The sequence below is a fragment of the Theropithecus gelada genome, chromosome 15 (genome assembly GCF_003255815.1).
Source record: "Theropithecus gelada isolate Dixy chromosome 15, Tgel_1.0, whole genome shotgun sequence".
NCBI classification, from domain to species: domain Eukaryota; kingdom Metazoa; phylum Chordata; class Mammalia; order Primates; family Cercopithecidae; genus Theropithecus; species Theropithecus gelada.
In genome coordinates this window covers 44,730,877-44,752,186 of record NC_037683.1, presented here as the reverse complement: position 1 = coordinate 44,752,186, position 21,310 = coordinate 44,730,877, and the positions used below count along the sequence as shown (strand labels likewise).

The 21,310-nt window shown below is 47.0% G+C and overlaps 1 protein-coding gene across 1 annotated transcript; it reads left to right on the top strand.

The window, feature by feature from the left end:
* Positions 1-1,894: 1,894 nt before the first annotated feature.
* POLR1E (RNA polymerase I subunit E) lies at positions 1,895-20,316 on the top strand. The gene is made up of 12 exons (XM_025359997.1): positions 1,895-2,074; positions 2,645-2,748; positions 3,848-3,924; positions 5,619-5,704; positions 9,347-9,405; positions 10,248-10,392; positions 11,860-11,967; positions 12,586-12,682; positions 14,788-14,921; positions 17,485-17,566; positions 18,333-18,464; positions 19,664-20,316. The coding sequence occupies exons 1-12, from the start codon at positions 1,999-2,001 to the stop codon at positions 19,821-19,823; spliced, it is 1,260 nt and encodes a 419-aa protein (XP_025215782.1). The 5' UTR covers positions 1,895-1,998; the 3' UTR covers positions 19,824-20,316.
* Positions 20,317-21,310: the final 994 nt, after the last annotated feature.

The window sequence follows — 21,310 nt, the reverse complement described above, 5'->3', positions numbered from 1 at the left end:
CCCAAATAAGTTTAGTGAGAAAAATGATCAATGGGGGAGACAATCACACAATTAAGCTCTTCATCCTTATTTCTTCTTTCTTCTTCTTCCCTTTTCCTTCCCTGAACAATTCAATCCAAAATCATGAGGTGGGGCCAAGCAAGGTAGCCTTCCAAGGGAGGAAGGGCTATGAGAGCTAAATGCAACACATGATTCTTGACAGGACATTTTTGCTATAAAAACATGATTGGGCCAGCTGCAATGGCTCACACCTGTAATCCCAGAACTTTGGGAGGCCAAGGTGGGAGGATCACTTGAGCCCAGGAGTCTGAGACCAGCCCTGGCAACATAGTGAGACCTAGTCTCTACAAAAAATTTTTTTAAATTAAGAAAAAAAAAAAAAAGCTGGCTGTGGTGGCATACACCTGTATGTTAGCTTGGAGGTTGTGGTGAGAGGATCACTTGCGCCCGGAAGGTCAAGGCTGCAGTGAGCCCTGTTTGCAACACTGCACTCCAGCCTGGGTGACAGACTGAGACCCTATCTCAAAAAACAAACAAACAACAAACGCTGGGACAATGGTAAACTTAAATGGGATGTGAGGATTACATGGTAGTAATGTACCAGTGTTAATTTCCTGATTCTTTTCTGTTTAATTTTTTTTTTTTTTGGTCGCCCAGGCTACAGTGCAATGGCACCATCACAGCTCACTGCAGCCTTTGCCTCCTAGGCTCAAGCAATCCTCCCACCTCAGCCTCCTGAGTAGCTGGGACGACAGGCGTGTGCCACCACATGTGACTAATGATTATTTTTTGTAGAGACAGGGTCTTGTTATGTTGCCCAGCCTGGTCTCAAATTCCTAGAATCAAGGGATAGAACTGCCTCTGCCTCTGCGCCTGGCAATTTGCTGATGGCTGTGTTGTTATTTAGGGAATGTCCTTGTCTGTAGGAAATACTATAGTCTTCAGGGGTGAAAGGGTATCAGGTTGACAGCTTACTCTAAATGGTTCAGGGCAAAAAAAGTTCTTCCAGTGTTTCTTTAAGTTTGAGACTGGGTAATTAGAAAAGAGTGACAAGTTGCAGGCTTTAAGATTATTCCTAGGATTCTGGGTGTTGGAGGCCGGTGTGAGGATGTGTGGAAGGAAAAGAGTCCTGAAAGAAGGTGATTTGGAAGACAGAGGGGAGTCAGCCTGAGTTCTTGCCCTTCAATAGCACGCATCTTTGGGCAAAGGGGGCCTCGGCCAGGGTCCATGCTTAAAGGTCCTGCTTTTGCCTTTTTTCTGCTCTGAAAACTCCCCGTGCAGAAGAATGGTTGAATCCGCAGTGAAAAAGGGACATGTCTATCAGCTCGGACTCCCTCTTCTATTTCAATCCAGAATCTCCTGCCCAAAGGCTCTGGGGTTGGTTGGGCTTCTGTTCCATCACCTCAGGGTTGATCGGGCCACATGTGTGCACGCCACAGCGCATTGCGGGGCGCTGTTTGTCGGACTGTGGACAAAGCTTGTACCTAGAACTGGATGTCCACGTGGGTGGGTGGGAGGTCCTAGAGAGGGGCGGCTTTTTGCCAGCAGCCACATTTAGTTGGGGCTCAAGGAGTTCCTGTTAGAGAATTCTAAATTTGAACTTGGTCTTTCAGGTCTTGGGAAGACGTGTTTGTCACAGTAGGAGAGAGACAACACTCTCTCTAGACTGTGCTGAGCCGGAAGAAGGCTCACAGCAAGCTTAGGCTGAAGCCGTAGGACGCCTCAGGCTCTGGACCTACAAAACCCAGAGTGCACGCGAGCGCTGAGCTAATCACGTGCTGCGCCTCGGCCAGTCGCACGAGTGTGTGGCACCTTGTGGGCGGAGACCGCGCCTCTCCGCGCGGGGGGCGGGGACGCGCGGCTCGCGCACTGTGGGCGGTGCCCGGCTGGGGCCACGCCTTTTCCGGCCCGCCGCGCGGCCTAGGCTCCCGCGTGTTTAAAAGCGGGTTTGTGGCTACTGCTGTCTTAACTGCTGTGCTTGGTGGACAGACAGGCGAGATGGCGGCGGAGGTGTTGCCGAGTGCGAGGTGGCAGTATTGTGGGGCGCCCGATGGGAGCCAGAGAGCTGTACTGGGTAAAGACTGCAGAGCTGGAGCAGTGCTCCTCTAACCCTACCCCCTTCCGTCTCGGTATCTCAGCTGTCCCCTCGCACTCCGTTAGGCTTCTCCCCAGCGGGGCCAGGACGCCTGTAGTCTCCACCACTCTCCTGGGCTCGGTCGGGGCTGCCCTGTCCGTCTTTCTGTCACTACCGCCCAGCCGGATTGGGACATCCCACTCACCCGCTCCCCAGGGCTGTGTCCAGGACCCTGCTGTCCCCTCACCCACCAGGTCTCCCACCTCCCCCGTTTCCCTCTCTTCACTGGGCAGGGGTTCCTTCTGTCACTTTAGGTGTGGACCAGGCGTCTGCTGTCAGCCTCCTTCCGCGAGACATTCCCCCCTGTCACAGCCCCTCCCCAGGGTTCTCCCACCTCCCTAACCCCTCTTCTCAGCTGGCCCCGGATCTCCTCTAGTTCCCTTTGGGTCAGGACCCGAGCTTCCTTGCCATCCCCATTCTGACACTCACTCCCTCCCAGTGACAGTCTAGTCCCACCGTACATTGTGTGGCCTTCTGCTCTCACCTGATTCTTGGGCTGCACTCTTACAGTCCAGTTCTCCAACGGGAAGCTACAGAGTCCGGGCAACATGCGCTTTACCTTGTATGAGAACAAAGATTCCACCAACCCCAGGAAGAGGAATCAACGGATCCTGGTAAGTGAAGCAGTTGCCAGCTGTCTCCACTCTGCAGGGCTCAGAAGGCGCCTGGGAGTGGGTGGTGTGGGAGGGAGTGAGGGGAGAAACAGGAGAGTAGTAGCAAATGGACCTTTGAAGAACTCTGATGCCCAGCAACTTGGGATGTGGGGACAGGCTCCATCTTTCATTCATTTATTCTTTCAACAAGCATTTATGGAACTTCCTCTGTATCCCTGTGCTGCAAGCTTCTAGGAAAACAGCCAAATCAGGCCTAGCCCCACTCGGAGTTCATACTCTAGAACAGGGTTTCTTAACCTCAGGACTATTGACTTTTGGGGCCAATAATTCTTTGCTGTGGGGGCAGCATCCCTAGTCTCTACTCACTGGATGCCAGTAGCACCAGAGTGGATTTCCCTGGATTGAGAACCTCTGCTCTAGAGAGATGAGAACTGGCTGTGAGGGACACTTTTACACAAAGCTCTGAGGCCACGTGCGGAAGAGTACAGGGCAGAGTGAGCTCAGTGGGAGGAGAGGTCTCTGCCAGAATGCCTTCCTTGGGGAGGTCATGTTGGAGCTGAGCCTTGAAGGCTGGAACGAGGGTTTGGCAGTCAAGGTTTGGTGTTCTAAGTGAAAAGGATAGCGAGGACAAATGCAGAGAAGCAGGAAAGCTTGCTTATGATTGGGGAGTCAATCGGCCATGGTCCTGAGAGTATACAAAGAACAGTCATGGGAGAGATGGGCAAAGAAGGTGAAAAAGGGCTTGGACTTTGGGCCAAAGAGAGATTGCTTACAGAATCACTTTGTTGCATGCCTATAAGTGCTAGAAGCCCAGGGCCTCTCTCTCAAGTCTTGTGATAGAATTCCCCCAAGAGCTTTTCATACCATTTAGAAGCTAGCACCATCTGAGGCTTCTCTTCCAAAAGTTGTCTTGCTTCCCCCACAGGGACACCCCATATTCCCTTAGAGAGAGTGGAGCTGGATCATCTGCCAGAGATGAACTAGTTCTAATCCATTGTGAGTCTGGATTCAAAAGCCTCAGCAAATGTAGAAAAGAGAGATGATGCTTAATACCTTTCAACATTGGTTGTAAATGGAGTTTCTCCTCTCTGCATTTTAGGCAGCTGAAACAGATAGACTTTCCTATGTGGGAAACAATTTTGGTACTGGAGCCCTCAAATGCAACACTTTGTGCAGGTAATGGCAGGGGAAGGGACAGCGGGAAGGGTGATGGGGTTGGGAGTGGTGGCAGCACTGGCACTGCTGTTTCCTGTCTGTTTTAAGGGCAGTAGGAGCCATCTAGAGCGGTTTACTAGGTGATTCCTGTGTTCCTATTAGACATAGAGCCCTTCCCCTCACCTGTAGACATTGCTGGAAAGGAAAGATAACTTGAATTTCCTAAAAACCTCATTTGTAACCTTGTTTGTTTATAGCTGTCTTATTCCAAAAGGCAGCTCTCTCCATTAATTTGGAATGTGTGACTAGTAGGTCAAAGCTTGCGTGAAGTTTACCTGGGAACTAACGATAGGTAAAGAACTTGGTAGTGTTGAAGGCTCTGGGCTGGGAAAGAGAAGCCTGGGATTCCTATCCCTCTGTGCTGCTGTTTGACTGAGTGGCTGGGTAACTCTGCCCATCACTGACCCCTAGTCTGTACAATGAAGATTGTCCAACCTCAACTATATCGCTCTCGGGGGCTGGCATGATGCAGACAGGGCCCTGTGATGGTACCCAACAATGAACTACAAACCAGGCCCTTTCTGAGCCTTACTGGACCATACTCCAATAGAGGTCAGATTGCTGTATAGGTGCTGAGAACTACTAACCGTGCACTCTCCCCTCTCAACGATGCCCTAGTTCCAACTGGTCTCCTTCCCGTTTACTTGATTTTGCCTCCATAAAACTGTTGTGCCATAAATTCTAGTGTAATTCTAGATTCCTACACCCCAAAAGAGTTTTCCATTATAGTACAGCAGCGAGCCCGAATGTGATCAACTACCAGAATCACCTGGTAGCTTTTTTCTTTGTTTTCCAGAACCACCTCATATCCTCCCATCCCATCCTATCCTTTCCTTTTCCCTCTCTATGCAGAGAATTGCTGTGGGGTAGGGGTAGAGGGAGATTATTGTTACCCATGAGTAGGTGATGCATTTCTCAGGTGTGTGGGCAGAGAGAAGGTTGAGAACTTTTATTTTATTTTTATTTTATTTATTTATTTATTTTTTTGAGACTGAGTCTTGCTCTGTCGCCCAGGCTGGAGTGCAGTGGCCGGATCTCAGCTCACTGCAAGCTCCGCCTCTGGAGTTTATGCCATTCTCCTGCCTCAGCCTCCTGAGTAGCTGGGACTACAGGCGCCCGCCCCCTCGCCTGGCTAGTTTTTTGTATTTTTTAGTAGAGATGGGGTTTCACCGTGTTAGCCAGGATGGTCTCGATCTCCTGACCTCGTGATCTGCCCGTCTCGGCCTCCCAAAGTGCTGGGATTACAGGCTTGAGCCACCGCGCCCGGCAAGGTTGAGAACTTTTAAACAGGAAAAAGGGCCAGGCGCGTGGCTCACACCTGTAATCCCAGCACTTTGGGAGGCTGATAGGGGCAGGTCACCTGAGGTCAGGAGTTAGACCAGCCTGGCCAGCGTGGTGAAACCCCATCTCTATTAAAAATACAAAAATTAGCCAGGCATGGTGGCATGTGCCTGTAATCCCGGCTACCCGACAGGCTGAGACAGGAGAATTGCTTGAACCCGGGAGGTGTTGTGAGGTTGCTGTGAGCCAAGATCACTCCACTCCAACCTGGGCGACAGCAAGACTCTGTCTCCAAAAAAAAAAAAAAAAGGAAGCTGTACAAATAATACTTTTGAATAATCCGTTATTACTTGTATTATTCCTTCTTTATTCAGGCATTTTGTGGGAATTTTGAACAAGACCTCTGGCCAAATGGAAGTATACGATGCTGAATTATTCAACATGCAGCCACTGTTTTCAGGTAGGTCCCAGTCATGAAAGCTGTCAGAAACAATGCATAGTTTGGGTGTGCTGGATGAGTTGGCTTGAGTTTTAGATTTACAAAACACATTTTGTAGTTACTTTTATTTATTCTGTTTTTTCTGCTTTGTCTATGTTGAGAAAATGGTTTTATATATGTATACTTTTTTTTTTTTTTGAGATGGAGTCCCACTCTGTCACCCAGGCTAGAGTGCAGTGGTGCAATCTCGGCTCACTACAACCTCCACCTCCCGGATTCAAGCAGTTCTTCTGCCTCAGCCTCCTGAGTAGCTGAGATCACAGGCGCACATCACCACACCTGGCTAATTTTTGTATTTTTAGTAGAGACGGGGTTTCACCATGTTGGCCAGGCTGGTCTCAAACTCTTGACCTCAGGTGATCCATCAGCCTTGGCCTCCCAAAGTGCTGGGATTACAGGTGTGAGCCACTGCGCCCAGCCTAGAGTTTTTATTCAGCACACACTTATTGATAACCTAATGTACCAGGCACCAAGCTGGGGCTGTGGATGTGGCAGTAAGCAAGACAGACACAGATCCTGTCCCCATAGTGTTTAGAGACTTGAGATCAGAGGTTCATAAAAGCAAGCTGAGCAGTGATCAGAGCAGAATATTAGAGGACATGTCTGATATAAAATCTTTTCCCTCAAAGAACTGCCTTAATTCTTTTTATTTTTTATTTTTGTAAATTATTTTATTTCTTCCTTGATTTCGAGGGTCTATCTTCAAACCAGTACAAATATTTCATACGTAATACCTGGCTATTTTCTAAACAATCGAATTTGTTGCACAAACAATTTGTTGCACAATAAGCTACCTCACATCTTTCAGCAAGAGGTACATTAAATTTGAATAGTAAAGACATTATATAATGAACTAGGACATAATTAAAATTTGCTTTAAATATTTGGGGGAGAGGACACCACACTTCTCAATAAAGAGAAACATTTTTACAGTCCAGAGGTCTTTTATTTTTTAAACACCTATTATGCCATGAATTCATAGGGGATAGGTTCCAGCAGCTCAGGCTCCTTCCCATTGGTTCTCACAAAGTGTGCTTCTCTGGGTGGAGCAGGCTGGTGCTTCAGTTGAACCCAGGTACCTTTCTCTTTGGCTTCTTTCTTTTTCTAATCATCTTTCTTCACGTGTTTCAGGAAGCTTTCTCGCCTCTTAGAGTGCTTAATGTGCTGCACATTAATTCTCTTGGCAAGAATCTTGCCCTTAACTTGTTTGTTTACAATAATGCCAGCAGTGTGCTGGGGAACATTGTAGACTCTTCCAGTTTCGCCATGGTCACACTTGTGGGGCATTCCTTTTTGAACAGTACCCATTCCCTTGACATCTACAATATCACCTTTCTTATAGATTCACATATACGTGGCCAAAGGAACAACTCCATGTTTTCTAAAAGGCCTAGAGAACATGTATCGGGTTCCTCTCCTCTTTCCCTTTCTGTTCGTCATTTTGATGAATTACTGCAAGATGGTGGTTCTGGCTGAAAGGGATCTTTCTTAATTCTTAACCGTTATAGTTGGGGTAAAGAGGTTTTAGAATTTCTGGTAGACAAAGGAAATTGCTTATTAAGTTGTATAGTAACTTTCATGTTGAGGACAAGTCTCTGCACTAATTTGGGGAAGATCTATTTTTTTCCCCTAATCCAGTGGAAGAATTTACATTGCTTCTCTGCTTTGTCATCTTCAAATGCTCAGGGCTAGAGTGAGATCTTCCAAGGGGCTTCTGTTCAAGGGGCTTCTGTTCCTTAAATCTCAGAACTTGAATCTTAGTGATGCCCTTAAATACTGAGAACCATGGCAGGATAGGGTAGTAGACAAGAAAGAATCACTGGGAGCATTGTGAATCTGCCTGATACCTCAGGGGCATTAATTCCAGCTGTATTCCCTCAAAGCAGTTCTTCCATCCCTTTTGAGAATCTGATAAGGACCTGGACCTATTTCTGAGAAACATATGTAATACACAAATACATGGGGTTTTTTTTTAAATATGGAATTTCATATATATATATATATATATATATTTTTTTTTTTTTTGAGACCCAGTCTCACTTTGTCACCCAGGCTGGAGTGCAGTGGTGCAATCTGGGCTTATGGAAGACTCTGCCTCCCGGGTTCAAGCGATTATCCTGCCTCAGCCTCTTGAGTAGCTGGGGTTATAGGTGTGTGCTACCACACTTGGCTAATTTTTGTATTTTTAGTACAGATGGGGTTTCACAACGTTGGCCAGGCTGGTCTCAAACTCCTGGCCTCAAGTGATTCACCCACCTTGGCCTCCCAAAGTGCTGGGATTACAGGTGTGAGCCACCGTGCCCGGCCAAATTGTACACATAATTTTTTTTTTTTTTTTTTTTTTTGAGACGGAGTCTCTCTCTGTCGCCCAGGCTGGAGTGCAGTGGCCGGATCTCAGCTCACTGCAAGCTCCGCCTTCTGGGTTTACGCCATTCTCCTGCCTCAGCCTCCTGAGTAGCTGGGACTACAGGCGCCCGCCCCCTCGCCCGGCTAGTTTTTTGTATTTTTTAGTAGAGATGGGGTTTCACCGTGTTAGCCAGGATGGTCTCGATCTCCTGACCTCGTGATCTGCCCGTCTTGGCCTCCCAAAGTGCTAGGATTGCAGGCTTGAGCCACTGTGCCTGGCCCTACACGTAATTTTAAAGGACTCTTGAGTCCTGACACCCATCTGTGAATTTCCTAGGTGTCCCCCTGCTTTGCAAACATATATAACTATATTTAAGTCATCCTCCAACTGTTCTTGTAAAATCCAAGGAGGCAAGGAAAATTGTAATTTAACATGTTGATTAAACACATTTTTGTTTTTATATGTAAGAAATTAGTAAATATGAGTTTATTCTAGCTAGCACACACACAGAGATAACATTTAAGTCCTTACTGTATGCTAGTCACTGTTCCAAGCACTTTCCTTGCACACACCGACTTTCTGGAGTAAGTACTGTTGTTCTTTTTTTTTTTCTTTTTTACCAATGATGAAATTGGCACAGAGGTTAGATGACCTTATCAGGGGTGATGTCTGAGATAACAGGCAAGGCCACTCCAGAGCTTGTGCTGTTGTCAGGCACGGCAGAGCTTGTACTCCAGAGCTTGTGCTGTTGTCAGGCATGGCGGAGCTTGTATTCCAGAGCTTGTGCTGTTGTCTAGTAGGTTATACTGCCCCTTATTTGAGTACTTTGTAGATGATTAGAGAGCATCGTATAAGTAGCACATACCTCATGTTTATGCCTGCTTTTAGGTCTTTCACCAAGAAAGCAAAATTATTTCCTGGAAAGAGCCAAGGATTGTTTTCTAATCCTGTCTCTACCTGGTGAACTGACCTGGGGCAAGTCATTTCATCTGTGGGCTTTCTGTTTTTTAATTTCTAAAATGAAGGGGTTGGGCCAGATGACCCCTTGATTTGGCTCTCTAATTGATTCTCCAAGTTTTTTTTAACTGTGTACTAAAGCTACATATTAAATATTCACAGTGTACACTCATGTTAGGCTCAGGGAAGTCCTATAGTAAAGAAATCTATTATTCTTAGAGAGACAAATGAATATTTATTACTATTTGTAGGCCTCCCAATTGACTTTTCTTTCTCTCTGTTTTTGTGTGTTTTGACAGATGTGTCAGTTGAGAGTGAACTGGCACTAGACAGTCAGACCAAAACTTACAGAGAAAAGGTGAGTGTGATAGAATTAAGATGTGGGACCTTAAGCAAGTTCCTTCTACACCTTGGGTTTCTCCATCAGTGAAATGAGCTTGTTGAACACAAGGGTCTCCCTGGCTGCTCCCAACTCATTCAGTCTGTTTCTCTGGACAGTTAGTTTGTGCCTGCAGAAGCCTCCTTGGTCCCACAGAGAACAATCCTGCTGCCATCTCGGGCAGCTGAACACAGCTTTGTGCCAGTGTTTGGAGTCGGTTCTCTGGGCTGATACAAGTGTAGCATAATGCTTATTTTTAGGATTTAGTCCAAGTTTTAGAATATATTGGTTGTAGCCTGAAAATATTCATGTTAAAACAAAGTAAACTTGAGGATTTTCAATGTAGAAGGTCCCTACAAAGGTCATCTCACCCCAAGATGGCAAATTGATTGAGTCTCTGGTGCTATGTGGAGCACTGTATTGAGAAGGGATGTGAGGCTACCTTTTGGCTCAGGGGAAAGAGTCAGTGACCTATTAGCCCTGTCTGTTACGGGTATAGGATGGGAGAATGGTAAATCTATTATCCCTGTCTGTTATGGGTATAGAATGGGAGAATGGTAAGCTGTGTGCTACAGATTTCCCAGCCCTAATCCTAGTCAAGTCTTTTTATCTTACTGATGGAGATGCTACTGATTGGCCAATCTGTTAATATCATTTGGTGCTTACAGCAGTCCTGTGAGGTAAATAGGTGCGATTCAGTCTTATTCACAGGTGAGGTAGTGATAGCTCTGGGATGCTGAGAGTGTCCCCATAGTGACACAGCTAGGAGGGGCAGTGCCTACCTGCCCTGTTCCCAGTAACCAGGTTTATCTCTTACACAGATGGATTCTTGTATTGAAGCCTTTGGTACCACCAAACAGAAGCGAGCTCTGAATGCCAGGAGAATGAACAGAGTTGGCAATGAATCTTTGAATCAGGCGGTGGCTAAAGCTGCAGAGACTATCATTGATACGAAGGGTGTGACTGGTAAGAAGTTGGAACTTGGGGTAAGAGTCTGCCCATAATGACAGCTTTCTCTTCTCTTGAGATCTTTTACCTATCCACAGATGGAATGCTGGGATCTAGGGCTGGATTCCTTTCTGCCTCTTGCTGAAGGCCTTCTCAGGGACAGGCTCTGAAAGTAGTAAGAAACATCCGACATGGCCTTGTCTTCTAGTGATCTCACAGTCAAGTACAGGGACAGACATGGAATGGATACGTGCCTGCCGAGGTCATGGCGCTGGGGTTACAGCCTACAGGGCACAGAGGAGGGAGAAGGCCTCAGGTCTCTCCTTGTGAGTTGCAGGGAAGCTTTGGTCAAAAAGGCTGATGTGTTGATGGAAGTGAGCCTCCAGAGGTGGCATTTCACTTTGGGATCGGTGGCTCTGTTTCCGGTATTCAGCCCCTGGAGTATTTAATTGTATTATTTTAAAATGTATTTATTGTTCAAATTGAACATAAAAGCAAGTTTGTGTAAGAGCAGCTTTTCTTTTTACCAGTTTTGGAGATGAGGTCTTGCTGTGTTGCCCAGGCTGATCTTGAACTCTTGGCTTCAAGCAGTCCTCCCTCCTCAGCCTCCCAGGTAGCTAGGATTATAGGCACACACCACTGTGCCCTGGGCAGAGCAGTTTTTCTATTAAGAATGGAATTCTAGTAATTTTTGGAAAATCTTTCCATACCCTATGATTATATAGATTTCAACACTTTCACAAATTTATTTATTTATTTATTGGAGAAGGGGTCTTGCTCTATCACCCAGACTGGAGTGCAACGGTGCAGACATGGCTCACTGCAGCCATAACCTCCTGGGCTCAAGTGATCCTCCTACTTCAGCCTCCCAAGTGGCTGGGACCACACACATGTGTGCCACCACACTCAGCTAATTTTTTTAGTTTTCGTTTTTTGGAGAGACCGGGATCTTTCCATGTTGCCTGGGCTGGTCTCAAACTCCTGGGCTCAAGCCATCCTCCCACCTTCGCCTCCCAAAATGTTGGGGTTACAGGTGTGCGCCACCACACCTGGCCTCATAGTTATTCTTGTAGGACAGTTACAGTGTTACATTCTGAAAGTTTTGTTCCACCTACAATGTGTGGTAAATTTTTCTAGAAGTTAAGCCATTAAAGGCTATTTTGGACATCCCTCACTTTTAGTTTCTCTCATTTTGTATTACAAATGTTTCTGTATTAGCACAGCTGTCTGTCCCAACTCTATTTTAAGTTACCTGAGGGGAATCTTGCCACCTCCACCTTCTCCAGTGCCTAGCTCGTGTCTGTTCATGAGTGAACATGGCAGTCCTGAAGCAGTCAGCCTGATGGAGAGGCCAAGTCACTTTGGCAGAAGCATTCAGACTTGGGGTTTCTGGACTGTTGGTGGTCTCAAGTGTACAGACTGAAAAGAATGTTGGGGAACTGGAAACAAAGAGGGTGATACGTGGATTGTTTCTTTATTGAAAAGCTCTGGTCAGTGATGCTATCCACAATGACTTGCAAGATGACTCCCTCTACCTTCCTCCCTGCTATGATGATGCAACCAAGCCTGAAGACGTGTATAAATTTGAAGATCGTATCCTTCTTGCAGTAGAAAAGCTGCCTTATTTCACAAGTGGAGATGTTTGCATGTGAGTGCACAGTCAGGTTTTCTGAGGGTGTCTGTGTTCTGTGACATTCACAAGAGCTCCATCCAAACCTTTGCAGTTGCTCAGTGCTCTTGCCAGGAGGTTAACTTGGCTTCCTCACCAGCTGAGGGACCAGCCCCTGGGATTCAAATCCATTCCTCAGCAAAATGCCAAATGCCCACAGCTCAGACCTTTGGGGTCACTCTCCATGGATAGTCAAAATAAGACTTTTGAACCAGTCAAATGCCCAAAGTCTAGGGCAGACCACTTTTGTAAAAGGAAGGGTTGGAACTTAGAATGTCACCACTCAATGAGTCCAGTTAGAAGGAAAATGTCTGCAGTGGCTTTGTGATGAGAAAAGGCAGAAAAGCCTGGGCAGGGAATGGGCTCTGGGCTGGGATTCTGAGAACTGAGTCGCCAAGCTCTGCCCCTATGTGATCTGCCCTGTGTGATCTTCGGCTCTCTGAGCCTCAGTTTACCTGTCTGTGACATGACGCTGCTATGAGATGATCTAGCTAGTTGGATGTTTCTATTTTGGTTGGATTATATTCTTGACCTGTAACTAGTTCTTTCCCCTGCTGAGTATGAAGCTCTTCAGAGCCCATCTGAAGCTTTCAGGAACGTCACATCAGAAGAAATACTGAAGATGATTGAGGAGAACAGGTACCCTTACTTAAGCAGATGGGGATTCTGGGGAGTGCTGTTGGGACACAACAGTAGTCAGACACTGTGCAGGTCCTTTGGGTGTCAGTCAGTGAGGAGGTATGTCTGTTCAGCATTTAAACATTAGTGAGCCAGTGTTTTCTTGAATGTTTGGGCTTCCAGGAGCTGTGGGTCACATTCAGGGGAGATGGTTGGTCTCTGAGTGCATGGGACCTGGGACAGGGCAAAGGGTGGTGAGGCCTTCTACTCCGGGGCTGGGAACCAGAGCTGGCCTGTGTCACCCAGTGTCATGCTGATGCTGATTGTCACTGACAGGGCCCAAATGCTGGCCTGGGAATGGGTGCTGTCCAAAGTGATGGTTTCTCTGTGATGATATGGTAGGCGAGCTTTTCTAACATTCAATTTATGTATTTAAAATATTGTATATTTTAAATAATTCAGAGATTATTTCCTTCTCCCTCCCCTTTCCCATTAAAACAGCTTCTTTTAGGATGATGGTGAGATTTTTTTTTGCTTTTGAGTTTTTTCTTTTAATAATTTGATTTTGATGAAGAGTTGTCAATCTGAGGTTTGTTCCTCCAATTTTTGTTTTTAAATTTTGCTTGTCATTGAAATCTAGCACCTTTCCAGTGCCTTGGAATTACTATTATTACTACTTTTTTTTTTCTTTTCTCTTCAAAGATATTTCCAAAAAAGAGCTCATTACTAGTTCATAGTTGTCTTAATGTGATTGTGACTCGGGCCGGTGCAGGAACGAACTCTGAGCAGGGAGTCTGAAAACTGAGTCCCCGAGCTCTGTCCTAATCTTCCCTTCTTGAAACCTCAGTTTTTCTGTCTGTAAAATGAGGCAGCTATGAGATGATCTTGAAGAGCCTTTTTATCTCTGTGAGTCCAGGGTCTTGCTAGCAGAACAGTGCCTGAAAATAATAGTGAGCATTGACTGAGCCTTAACATTATTGCCAAGCACTGTTCTAAGAGCTTTACTGGCATCATCTCTTAATCTAGAAAAAATCCTTAGGAGAAGAGTACCTGTACTATCATTGGCCCCAATTTATAGATGGAGAAACTAGGGTACCAGATGTCAAGAAACTTGCCTGGCTGGGCGTGGTGGCTCACGCCTGTAATCCCAGCACTTTGGGAGACCGAGGCAGGCGGATCACCTGAGGTCGGGAGTTGAAGACCAACCTGACCGATGTGGAGAAACCCCATCTCTACTAAAAATACAAAATTAGCCAGGCATGGTGGCACATGCCTGTAATCCCAGCTACTTGGGAGGCTGAGGCAGGAGAATTGCTTGAACCCAGGAAATGGAGGTTGCGGTGAGCCAAGATCATGCCATTGCATTCCAGCCTGGGTAACAGAGTGAGACTTAGTCTCAAAAAAAAAAAAAAAAAAAAAAAAAAAAAGAAACTTGCCTAAGACATTAAATGGCAGAGAAAGGATTGAAACCCAGGCAGGCTGACTACAGAGGGTATGCTCCTGACTATAAAAACAGGTCAGCAAACTACGGCCCACATGCCAAGTCTGGCCTGCTGCCTGTGAGTAAGTAAAGTATAAATAAAGTTTTATTGGATCACAGCCCTGTTCATTTACTTAAGTAATATCTGTGGCTGCTTTTGCACTGCAATGGCAGAGTCAGGTAGTTGCAACAGAGGTTGTATGGCCTCCAAAGCCTAAAATATTTACTGTCTAGCCCTGTATTGATCCCTGCACTAAACCATGTTCCTCCTGTTACAAGGAGTGTTGAGCGTACTGGCCTTCATCAGCTGCTTTTGTTCATTTGTTTTTTTGTTTCTGAGATAGGGTCTCGCTCTGTCACCTAGGCTGCAGTACAGTGGCGCAGACAGTTCACTGGAGCCTTGACCTCCTGGGCTCAGGTGATCCTCCTGCCTCAGGCTCCCGAGTAGCTGGGACCACAGGAGTGTGCCACCATGCTGGTTAAGTTTTTGTAGAGATGGGGTCTTGCCTTGTTGCCCAGGCTTTCATTAGCTGTTGAGTGTGTCAGGGGTGAGAGGCGCCTGCTGCTCTTGTTGTGAGAGGGAAATAGTTCCTGACAGAGCCCATCTTACCCTGACACAAGCCTCTCTTTCTTTTCCTTGTTTTAGCCATTGCACCTTTGTGATAGAAGCGTTGAAGTCTTTGCCATCAGACGTGGAGAGCCGAGACCGCCAGGCCCGATGCATATGGTTTCTGGATACCCTCATCAAATTTCGAGCTCAGAGGGTAGTTAAGCGGAAAAGTAAGTCTATGGTAAACATTTAATTCTAATTGTTTCCAGTTTGTTATTTGTCTATAATTCTTAGATCAGTTCTAATGAGAGAAGAAAATCAATGTGTCTGTCCAAGTCTTTATTGTCAACTGTGAGATTCCTGCTGGTACTGCTGACATGTCGAGGGGACTTGCCAGGCCCCTTTTTCTCTCTGGATCTCCCATTTTCTCATCTGAAAATTGGGGCCACGTTGGATTATATGAGAGTTCAGGGTCCTTCCAGAGCTAACATTTGCTACTTCTATTCTGCATTAGGCAAAGTAGAATATCCAGGTCAAATAAAATGAAAATTTTAAGGGACTGTTAGAACAAACATCAGCCGTGTGTGTGTGTGTGTGTGTGTGTGTGTGTGTGTGTGTGTGTAGAGAGCTCTTATGAGTTACACATATGTATCTTGAAAGCTTGTGGCAGGTTTGTGTTGTGTCAGCTTATTTCTAACAGGAGAGCGTCAATCTGATGGTAACCCAGTGTCACCTGTAGCCAGGACGCTTTGTGGGTCACACCCTCATACCTACCCAGAGTTGGAAACCCAGGAGGAGATGTCTGTGGTTTTAGGCACAAGGCGTATTTAGTTGTTGTTACTGTGATTGGGCATCCAATAGTCTATACTCCTGTTTTTCAGTATAGTCATGTGTCACTTAATGATGGGGATATGTTCTGAGAAATGTATCCTTAGGCAATTTTGTCATTGTACAAACATCACAGAGTATATTTGCATAAACCTAGATGGTATAGCCTACTACACACCTAGGCTATATGCTATAAGCTGCTGTTCCTAGGCTGCAAACCTATACAGCATGTTACTATGCTGAATATTATAGGCAATTGTAACACAACGGCATTTGTGTATCTAAATGTATCTAAACAGAAAAGGAATAGTAAAACTATGATATTATAATCTTTTGGGACCGGCTGGGCATGGTGGCTCATGCCTATATCTCAGCACTTTGAGAGGCCAAGGTGAGAGGATCACTTCAGGGCAGGAGTTTGAGACCAGCCTGGGCAACATACCAAGACACTGTCTCTACAAAAAAATAAAAATATTAGCTGGGGTGGTGCACGCCTGTACTCCCAGCTATTTGGGAGGCTGAGGCAGGAGGAGTGTTTGAGCCTAGGAGTTCAAGGTTACAGTGAGCTATGAATGCACCACTGCCTCAGTGACAGCAAGACCCTGTGTCAAACAAAATCTTACAGGACCATTGTCACATATGTGGCCTGTCATTGACCAAAAGAACGTAATGTGGGACATGACTGTATTTGCTTAGTCATGCCTTTTTTTTTTTTTGAGACAGGATCTCGCTCTGTCACCCAGGCTGGGGTGCAGTCCTATGATCTTGACTCAGTACAACCTCCATCTCCATCTCCTGGGTTCAAGCAGTTCTGCCTCAGCCTCCTGAGTAGCTGGGATTACAGGCGGGCGTCACCATGCCCAGCTAATTTTTGTGTTTTTAGTAGAGACGGAGTTTTTCCATGTTGGCCAGGCTGGTCTTGAACTCCTGACCTCAGGTGATCCACCCTCCTTGGGCTCCCACAGTGCTGGCTGGGATTACAGGTGTGAGCTACCGCACTCAGCTTGTATTTGCTTAGTTCTTTTTTTTTTAGACGGAGTCTCGCTCTGTCACCCAAGCTAGAGTACAGTGGCTTGATCTCGGCTCCCTGCATCCTCCACCTCCTGGGTTCAAGGGATTCTGCCTCAGCCTCCCAAGTAGCTGGGTTTATAGGTGCCCGCCACCACACCTGGCTAATTTTTGTGTTTTTAGTAGAGACGGGGTTTCACCATGTTGGTCAGGCTGGTCTTGAACTCCTGACCTCATGATCTGCCCGCCTTGGCCTCCCAAAGTGCTGGGATTACAGGTGTGAGCCACCATGCCCAGCCAGTTGTTTTTTGTTTTGTTTCGTTTTGTTTTGTTTTGAGATGGAGTCTCACTCTATCGCCCAGGCTAGAGTGCAGTGGCGCAATCTCGTCTCACTGCAATCTCTGCCTCCCGGGTTCAAGCTGTTGTTCTGCCTCAGCCTCCCGAGTAGCTGGGATTACACCATACTCTGCTAATTTTTGTATTTTTAGTGGAGGTGGGGTTTCACTGTGTTGGCCAGGCTGGTCTTGAACTCCTGACCTCAGGTGTTCTGCCTGCCTTGGTCTCCCAAAGTGTTGGGATTACAGGTGTGAGCCACTGCTTCTGGCCACTTAGTTCTTATTTTCACATTCCAATTCCAGCTTTCCCCGTCTCTCCCTGAGCTTTCAGCACAATTTTTGTTTTCTAAGGTCATGTTAAATCTGCGTCCTTAGGCCTCCGGCTGTGTTTTCTTGTCACTGCCCCATCACCAGCATCTCTTGTGCAGGACAAGCTGCAGGCTGAAGCACACCAAGCATGTTTTCATTTCGATGTGGCCGTTCTGCTTTGTGGGCCCTGCTTCTCTTACCACCTGGTTCTGGTCATACAGTGGCTCAGCTCCTGGCTTTTCTCTCAACTCATGGTGGAGGTGTGGCCTGAGGGTTTTGAGAGAAAATGATCAAACTCAACTTTGTGTTGTAGGTGCCTTGGGACCTGGAGTTCCCCACATCATCAACACCAAACTGCTGAAGCACTTTACCTGCTTGACGTACAACAATGGCAGGTCAGGGGCTGGTTTCTGGGACTTTTCCTGTGCAGGAGAAAGTAGGTGAGGGTTGGGAGTGAGCAGCAGGGGCTTGGACTCAATTCCATGTCCACAGAGATGCAGTGCTGAAGAGACTGCTGCCATTTGGAAGGCTCCTGGGGCCCCAGTAAGTTTAGCAAACGCTAAATATGACATACTCTGTCCTTTTTGGAAAAGTATTACTTTTGGGGAATCTTAGAAGCTCTGGGAAGTCCTCCAATAAAGACTTGTTTTACTTCACATACTTTTGAAGAGCCCTTCCTGATGTCCCACAGAGCTGGTGTTCTGCGGAAAGGCAGTGTTGCAGAAAAGGGCAGCCCAACTCGGTGACTCAGGAAAGACCCGCAAGCGTTGCCCCGGGCTTCCTTCCTGCCATTTGCCTGGAGTATGTTTTCTGCTCTAGAGTGTGCTTGGAAGAATCAGCACAGCTGATTTCGGGATGATTGTTTTCCCAGCAGCCCTGCTGAGCAGGCGGGGACAGACTCAGCGCTAGCGGTGTCCAGGGAGAGTGTAGGCCCAGCCTTCTCTGTCTACCTCAGAGGGAAACATGGACTGGCCCACTGCTCCACTGTGCGTGAGGCCCAGGAACCTTGGAAGGGCAAAGAAGTCACCCACATTCCTTTTCCTTTCCTGAAGTTGGGAAGACATTCAGTGCATATGAGAATAGGGTTGGATGTTCTTATTTTGCTTTTGGAGAAATTGAGAGTTTAATTTTGTTTCTCCTTTATTGCCACTGATTTTCTAGATTACGGAACTTAATTTCGGATTCTATGAAGGCGAAGATTACTGCATATGTGATCATACTTGCCTTGCACATACATGACTTCCAAATTGACCTGACAATGTTACAGGGGGACTTGAAGCTCAGTGAGAAAAGGTGAGCACAACAGAATAAAGAGCTCCCTGCAGGGTGCCTTGATGTCTTATTTCTGGTACCACTTGAAAGCATGAGGCACCACCAAGGGGACTGAGGATGTTTAAATGTGGGAACAACTTGGAACTAGAGGACTATTTTCAGTGAATGAATCATTGACTGAATGAGTAACGAGACATTACTGAGTGCCTTCTCTGTGCTAGGCACGGTCTTAAATTATGTCATTATCTCACTGATTTCCCTAGAAAACAATTGAAAAATCAGGCTCAGAAAAGTACATGACTTTCTCAAGGTTACACAACCAAGAGGGGAGTAGTTGGCCTTGAGACCTGAGCCTTTCCATAACATTCTGTTCCTGAATAACCAGGCAGCCTCCATTCTCTGAATTGCTGTCACAGGGGAGCGGGATTCTGTATGGGTCTGAGGGGTGCAGCCCAGGGTGGAAGTTGTAGGACAACCCAATTTGAGCTTAGTAAGAAGAGCTTCCTCACAATCAGATGGAAGGGTTTGCCAGGGGAGGTGTTCAAGGCCAGGTGGAACCTCCGTTTGGCAGGGATGTCATGTTTGCACTTCTCTGACCAGACTGGGAGAGCTGGTGGTGGAGGTGACCTTTTCGGCTCCGGCTGGCCTTGTAGAGGAGATTCAGACAGTAGGGGCAGAGCTGCCCAGGAACCGTGGGGTCAGCTGATCTTTGTCAGTGATTTAGGGGCATCTGACATCCGGGAACCCAGAGGGTGTCTAGGAGAGCCTGTGAACACACCTCTGTCTGGACTCTGTAGCAGTCCATGGAGGGACTGTTCTGAGGGCTGTCCACAAACTGTACCCACAGGCAGTGAGGCTGAAAAAAGAGAACAGGTACTTGGAACCTGTCAGATTCTACCAAGTGCTCAATCCTGGTTGCTAAAAGTTTGGTTATGGGAGGTAAAAAAAAAAAACTTGCTCACGGGGCTCTGGATACCCTGGTTTTTCATCACCCATATGGATCTTTTTGAAGGGCAGCACATTAAAATGAAATTGGCTGATGGTTCCCAGTGGGTGAGGGGACCTTGCCTGCCTCTCTGCCAGGGGCTTTGCGCCTGCTGGCAACCTTTGGGATTCTGTCTTTATGGCCTGGAGCATGAATGTGTGCTACCTTTGGCCGAAGCCCCCTGAACAGTCACATTGAGGGGTCTCTCCAGTTGTTCTGTTTGTGTCTTCCTTAGGATGATGGAGATAGCCAAAGCCATGAGGCTGAAGATCTCCAAAAGAAGGGTGTCTGTGGCCGCCGGCAGTGAAGAAGATCACAAACTGGGCACCCTGTCCCTCCCACTGCCTCCAGCCCAGACCTCAGACCGCCTGGCAAAGCGGAGGAAGATTACCTAGATGCATACTTTCCAGACAGGGCATTTTGGCTGCATCATAGCCACTGGCTGGTCCTATTCATTTCCATTTTTATGTTTTAAAAAGGAAAGGTGCAGGGATGGTGGCTCACACCTGAAATCCCAGCACTTTGGGAGGCCGAGGCGGGAAGATCACTTGAGCTCAGGAGTTTGAAACCAGTCTGGGCAACATAGGGAGACCCCATCCGTGGGGGGTGGGGGTGGGGGAATGTCAGGCCTGGTAGTATGTGCCTGTAATCCCAGCTACTCGGGAGCCTGAGGCAGGATGATTACTTGAGCTTGGGAAATCGAGGTTGCAGTGAGCTATGATTGCGTGGCCACACTCCAGCCTGGGTCACAGAGTGAGACCTTGTCTCAAAACAGTAACATAAGGAAAAAAGAAGCCTTGCTTTGGCACAGGTATGAAGCCAGAAGCGAGCATCTCAATTGTGCTTGTCTTATGCAGAAATATAAAGTGATGGCCAGGTTGGACTTCATCTCTCTCCTTTGGCATTACTGCTGTGATTATAAATGGCAGATGTTTCTCATGTTGGTTCACCTGTGTGGGAATTTGGGAGGATGGGGCTTGGGGGAAAGATCTCACCAGGCTGGGTCAAACCTAATGGATGAAGGTTTCCAAAGAGAAATGTGAAGTGGTGTTCCTAGGTCTGGAAAGGTCAGTGGAGCACGTGGTAAGGAAGGAGGATCTGGCTCAGCACGCCTGGGAAATGACACTTCAGGCTTTATCAGAAGGTAACTGGGTCACCAGTGTGATGGGGAGCTGCCACAGGCCAGTAGGATACAGCCTGTTGTAATGGGGTGGAGCCAAGTCAGAGGAAGTGGTGACCCAATTTCTCTGCCTGGCTGAGGCCACATAGAAGGCAGGGGTCAGCTCTGAAGGCCACACTTTGAAGAGAATGAATCAATCAGTGTTAAGTTCAGAAAATCAATTGCTCTCGGTATCTTAAGAAGAAAGGATTTTAATGTACGGATAAGGTGCTGTAGAATCGTGAGAAGGGCCAGAAGACTGGGAATTGGAAGGTTGCCGTCGGGACTGCTGAATTCAAGAACACACTGCTGGGGCTGCCTTCGGGGACTCAGAAGCCACTTCTGCCCCATAACTGCTCCTGGAATTCATGAAGCTGAAGATTCACCACTGGGCTGCTGATTTCAGCTACCCATGCTTTCTTCTTTTTCTTTTTATGTTTTTGAAACAGAGTCTCGCTCTGGAGCCCAGGCTAGAGTGCAGTGGCACGATCTCACTCACTGCTACCTCTGCTCTCCGGGTCCCAGTTCAAGCAGTTCTCCTACCTCAGCCTCCTGAGTAGCTAGGATTACAGGCATGTGCCACCATGCCCAGCTAATTTTTTTGTATTTTTAATAGAGATGGGGTTTCACCATGTTGGCCAGGCTGGTCTTGAACTCCTGACCTCGTGATCCACCCGCCTTGGCCTCCCAACATGCTGCGATTACAGGCCTGAGCAACCACGC

What these genes read in the sequence shown, in the direction of transcription:
- POLR1E (XM_025359997.1), top strand. Translation starts at nt 1,999, where the DNA reads ATGGCGGCGGAGGTGTTGCCGAGTGCGAGGTGGCAGTATTGTGGGGCG. An exon ending in AAATGCAACACTTTGTGCAG is followed by an intron (nt 3,925 to 5,618) that starts GTAATGGCAGGG and finishes TTCTTTATTCAG; the next exon opens with GCATTTTGTGGGAATTTTGA. An exon ending in TTGACGTACAACAATGGCAG is followed by an intron (nt 17,567 to 18,332) that starts GTCAGGGGCTGG and finishes CTGATTTTCTAG; the next exon opens with ATTACGGAACTTAATTTCGG.